This window comes from Charadrius vociferus, unplaced genomic scaffold (genome assembly GCF_000708025.1).
Source record: "Charadrius vociferus isolate BGI_N301 unplaced genomic scaffold, ASM70802v2 scaffold244, whole genome shotgun sequence".
Lineage (NCBI taxonomy): Eukaryota > Metazoa > Chordata > Aves > Charadriiformes > Charadriidae > Charadrius > Charadrius vociferus.
Genome location: NW_009648822.1, coordinates 5,521,467 through 5,527,179, shown reverse-complemented (window position 1 = coordinate 5,527,179; position 5,713 = coordinate 5,521,467). Strand labels below are relative to the sequence as shown.

Below are 5,713 nucleotides of genomic sequence, written 5' to 3'. Positions count from 1 at the left end.
CGCTCTCCCCCCCCCCCCCCCTTGTTTTTTAGCTCAGATCTGTGCTGATATGAGTCAGTTTCCCTCCGGCTGTGTTTGCTCCACTGACATCAGTGGAGCCATGACAGTTTTTACTCCTGATGAACCTGGTCCAATGGAAATGTTTACTCAAAAAAAATAGTAATGTGCAGGAAGTGCTTGACAAATATTCCTGTTATAGCAATGAAAAAAACCAACCCTGAGCAAGTTCCACAAATGTGACTTGCTTGCACCATGTGCTGAGGATCTCCATTGAGGGCACACCAGTGCTAGAAAGGTTTGGGTTTGGTAACAGACATCCCTCAGGATGATGCTTCTCAGCATCACAGTGCAAACTCTTAGACCTGCCTGTCTGCTGGACTGCCCCGCTATGAAAGCAGTGTCCGTCGGTCTCTGCAGGGCTGGACATGAGACACGTTAGTACGTGGTACAGTGGGCACTGAGCTAGCTACTACACATTGGGCGGTACCTTCTGTGTCTGCTGCAAAATGGTGGGGAAAGAAGGAGAGACCAAGTCCTAACGCACCCAGTGAATGAGGCACTGAAAGCAAGACTGGTTTAAGGTGTTGTGTTCCTTTTATTGTTCAGTCATGCACTTTCTCCACAGCAGGACAAGGCCAGTCCTTTCACTCCAGAATAATTGAGGAGGAGGAGTTGCTGCCATCTTCATGTGTCCTGTGTGGCACTAAGCAGAGGACGTGGGAGAGCTAGGTTTAAAACAGGGCAAAGATTTAACTGTCAGCTCTGAGCCCTCCCTGTTTGGCTATAGGCTATGATGAGATGGGTTCGTCTCAGAAATTTGTTTTGAAGGTCTTTCAGTTTGAACGAGTATCTGTTGTGCCAGAGAGTGGAAATGACCCTACTGCCTGGTGATACTGCTGGTCTCCTGGGAAACTCACATCCCAGACCTCATTCCAGTTTCATATTTAAGTGTTTTATAAAGCAGAACAGCTCCTAAGAGCAAATCTACTGGAGGATAGGGGAGAAACAGCTGTGTCGAGGAGTTTTAGCCTCCTCCCACTAGCTCTGCCTGAGCCAAACCCTTACTCCTTACTCCAGGTCATGGGCTGTAAGTCCTGTGGCACTGCTACAGCTTCCCTTTTCTCACTGAGACCAGGGCTATGTTGACCCTTGGCCACTTCAAGAACAACTGAGACAAAAATTTACCTTGCAAGACCCTGTAAGTCCAGTGATTTGAGCACAATGCTAGTAGACAGGAAAAAGGGGTTCAAACCTTCTGTCAAACATGTCTTTCACCCCCCAGATGCCTGTTGTAACCTCTCAGCTATGGTCAACTGGGCAGCCCTGGTGGGACTGATGTCTCCTGAGGATCCTTTTTCTCCACTAGCAATGCAATACATGATTTGCGCTCAGATGCCAACCTGCTTGAACACGTCAGGATTTGAAGGGCTGCCTGCTTGCCCAGCAGCAAAATTTTAATTACTATGGGGGCTCTGCTGCAAGTTAAAACTTGATTGGAAAGACAAGCATGCTGTCCAGGTGTGTTTATCCAGAACAGCACAGCACCGAGAGGTTTTGGCAGCTTAGATATGGATGCGGTTTGGTCCTGGTGTTGCAGCCCAACACCTGAATTCAGCCTGATTCTTGGTAGGTTTTCACAACATGAACATAACCCTGGGATAATGCACCTGGGTTACAACTAGGTTCAAACTGGTCCAGAGCCAGCCAGCTGGCTTCCCTTCCTCCCTCACCTTGGGTTTTCTGCCACTGGGACAGAGCCAAGTCAGGTCTCCTGTGTTTTCCTATTTGGACATGTGCTTGAATGTCTTCACAACCAACGGGCATTTGGACAGGGGGTTGGAAATTTTAAATTTTGGAGTTTGATATAGGCAGCCATGTTCCTCTGGATCTCGACCAAAATAAGTAAGAGTGAAAAACTATTAAGCTATATCATTTGCACAAACAGTATGTGACAAAGATATTTATTGATACCTGAAACATCATGATGTGTGCTTCGTACTAAAATAACACTAATAATGCAAAAGGATTACATGGCATGATTAATTAATGAGTTCTATTGACAGATGGCCTAAGCCTACAAATTTTTGCTTATATGAAGACTTCTGCTGAAGTCAGTGATGCCTTGTATAGCAATGATTCAAAGGACTAAGCCAGTAGATAAGATACAATCCCTACCTTGAAGATTTTGAAATCTAGATAAGACAAGACAAACTCAAAGGGATAGAAATGTTTTATTATAAGACATATTTTTCCATTATGTGGTAAATGTATTTGCAGAACTGAATCATATTCCCAAAGGTGCAAGATAAAATTGTTTGTATTTTTGCTTTGTTTCAGTTACTGGTCAATGCAAACGTAATATGAAATTTCTTGTCTTCTGGAGGCTGCAAATTCAGACCTCTGATTTCCCAACACAGCTGGTCTGCAAAAGACAATAAAATAAACTGCTAAGCCACTGAAATGCTTTATAGTAAAAACAAATCCCCTGAAAATCAGCGACTGTCACAATAAAGAGACAATGGGATTTAGTCTTCATATTCAGTTTTAACAAGCCAGTCATTAAAGGTTGCTAACGAATCATTTCATGAAGATTAAAAAAAATCGGTGCTATAGCTTGCTGGCTAACAATACCACGGGGCCTGTGGTCCTCGTATGTCACTGCCTGTGGAGAAAGTCTGCTGGGGACAAGGCGCCTTGTATTCTTCAGCAATTTTGGAAAAGGTTACAAAAACAGCGCTACACCCTGCCATATCGAATTGCAAATTTTGGTGCTGCTCTGGGCCCGGAGCTAATCCCACCCCTGCCAGTATAAAACAAGAGCTGAAAACAAAGGAGTGATGGATGATGTAGAGCCAGCATGAGTTCAGGATGAGTGCCTCTGCTTCAGAGATGTTGGTCCCGGGCTTGGCAAAACTGCTTCAGCAAAGCCAGTGTGCTTGGCAGAATAAGACACCTTTCCCCACAGCTAACAAATCGCCGCAGCAAGGTTCATGGTCATCTGCAGGGGAACATACAGTCCTGAGCCATGCCTGTGAAAGCATACAAGACTGGTTTGATGAGCTTTCTCAGGCACTCTAAATGGCTATGGCCAAACAGGTAGTCCTGCCATCCTCCCAGCCCCAGCCACGTGAAGGACTCCTACCCCGTGACTCCAGCAGCACTCAGGGCTGGTGTGAATTGGGGCATCGAGCCTCTGCCTTCCTCTCTTTGCACCACCGTCCCAGTTAGTTTCCGTCTGACTCTGTGCTCACATAAATGTTCCTGCAAGCACAGGGACGGTATGGGCTTGGGAGCTGGGAAGACATAGTGACAGCATTAGTTGCTTCAGCGTGAACTGCTCGGTGATGCCGAGCGCTCACAGCACTGCTGTTCTGGTTTCTTCATGCTCGTACAGGAGTGTGGGCAAGACAACAGACAGGCACCCCTGGCTTTGCCAGGCCTTACTTTTTGGTAAACATCTAGGGAGGATCCTGCACACTCATGGTGGTCACATTTGAAACAGATCTCTCAACTCAGGCCTAAACATTTTCTATAAGGACTTTTGTTTGTCCACTTTGTTCCTATAGGAATATGAGTAGGAGCAGAATTTGTTGGAAATAACTTTAGGGACCTATTTGAAAATTTCTGTTGCTGGTAGCCCAAACTCAGGGCAAACAGGAGACAGGAATTACTATGGGTTTCCACTGGACCAGCATGACCCATGCTCCCTGTGCCAGAGGGTGTGTGATCTCTATGCCATGACCCTCCTTACTTACAGCTTTACCTGCTGTCATTGCAGTACAAGCCAATTTTCCCTTCCTCTATTTAGCTAAAGATTCTATTACCACTATTTTCTTCTTGTTGTTGCAGGTGGAGCTAGTCCAGATTGTCATTGATGGGGTCAATTATCTAGTTGACTGCGAGAAGAAACTGGAAAGAGGTCAAGACATCAAAGTGCCACCACCGCTGCCTCAGTTTGGCAGGAAGTGATCTTGCTGCTGATGGTGGCAACCGATGGTAAATATGGCTGCCATTCTGACAGAAAGGCACCCCTGTATATCTCTGTATAAATATCTTGTGTAATAAAACACTACCTGATACCTGGTGCCTCCTTGGATGTCTGGCTGCACTGGCAGAAGGTAGTCTCCTTGCAGCTTTAGTAGGATGCACCCAATACAAGCACCTTGGTAGGCTCTTTTGTGGGGACTGCTCCCCTTTCTTCCTTGGTTGCTGGTAAGAAAAGTACTACCCCAGTAATGCAAAAAGCACAAATTGCTAATTCTACTCTGCATTTGCACTTATGGCCATACCTACAAAGTCTCCTACGAGCACCCTAATTTCATTCACAGATACACTTCTCTCCAGAGACTGTCCAGGCAGCCAATATCTGCCAGCTTCAGGGGAAGGTGCTGTGAAGTGCTCATTGCTTTTTCAGCAACCATTGGGCACCATGGTGAGTTCAATCTGGAGTAGGGTGACTAACTGGAGTAGGCAGCTGCACATGCGTTCAGTCTCTGAAGTTCACCACTTGACCTGTCATCAAGAACTCAATGGTGTCTCTGCATGGGAACTGTCTCGTCTCTGTTCGGGCCTGGTCTGCACACAAAATTCTTTACCATGTCATCCCAAAACCTCAGAGTTTTTCACTCCTGGAGAACTCACCAGGTGACTTCTCAGCTGTTTCCCTCAGTCATCATTTCTGCCCTGTGGCCTTGGGCTGCAGCAAGTTGCCCCACAAATCAGCAGGCAAATCAGTTTGCTGATGTCTGCATCCAACATAAACCTGCCAAGCATGGCTTTTCCCAGTCAGAGAAGGAACCTGCAGCTTTCAGGTTCCAGGTAACCATCACTCCTCAAAGTGCCTTAGGATGTACTGCCACTCTCAGTAGGACCTCTGTACTCACCACCATTCCATGCGGTGAGCAGCTTGGTGGAAAGAAAAGACAGCAGACACTAACAGTCCCATTGATTCCTTCTTTTTTGCATATTGAAACATATTCAGTGTTTCACAATAACCACATTCAAAACACCAGTTCTCGTGAAAAAAAAAGTCAAAACATGTTCTGATGAATGCAATGTCTGTGTTGCTGTTGAGCAGGGAGTAGTATCAGAAGAAAACATTTTGCTGTCTGTGTAGACAGCAAAATGACACTGCTGAGGTGCCCATTGCTACCGTAGGTATGGGTACGTCTAGGACATGCAGTCCAGTAGCCCCTACACTGGCAGTTTGGAGCCCATTGTAGCACCTTGAGCAATGCTAGTTTAGTTTATAAAACTCATGCAGTGTGAGCTCTGAGAAAACATTGAGAAAACACGTGTTAGTCCTACTTTAGTTCTCATGTGGTAGGAACTTCCCTAACAAAGCATTCTTCATCAGAAGCCTCTCAGCTGACATCTGTACAACGCCAGCCTGCTGCAAAGCTCCTTGAGAAGGTTTTTCAGTGAGTCATATCTGAAGAGCTGTGACTGGATAGATATGCCACAGCCAGTTACAGACTTTAAAAATCCCAATTGGAAGCTAATTGAGAGCTAGATGGTGAATTAGCAGCTCTTGAAAATCAGCAGCATGGTGTGCTTGTTTCTTGCTCAGAAGGAGAGCTGTGGCATCTAAAGTAGGTTGGAGCTTCCATATGATTGCTGTTTCTTTCTCATCTCTGCTGGCGACATTCCCTAACATTTTGTTACTGGCTTTCTAAATGGTGGGTAATAATAGTAATTCTGGGGGAGGGAAAGA

The 5,713-nt window shown here is 45.7% G+C and overlaps 1 protein-coding gene across 1 annotated transcript in view; it reads left to right on the top strand.

Moving 5' to 3' along the window:
* CKMT2 (creatine kinase, mitochondrial 2 (sarcomeric)) overlaps positions 1–4,080 on the top strand; it is a 25,738-nt gene extending 21,658 nt beyond the window's left edge. The window contains exon 11 of the mRNA XM_009886865.1: positions 3,850–4,080. Coding sequence (XP_009885167.1) covers positions 3,850–3,969 — 120 coding nt within the window. The 3' untranslated portion in view covers positions 3,970–4,080. The remainder of the gene's footprint in view (positions 1–3,849) is intronic.
* The last annotated feature ends 1,633 nt before the right edge of the window (positions 4,081–5,713 follow it).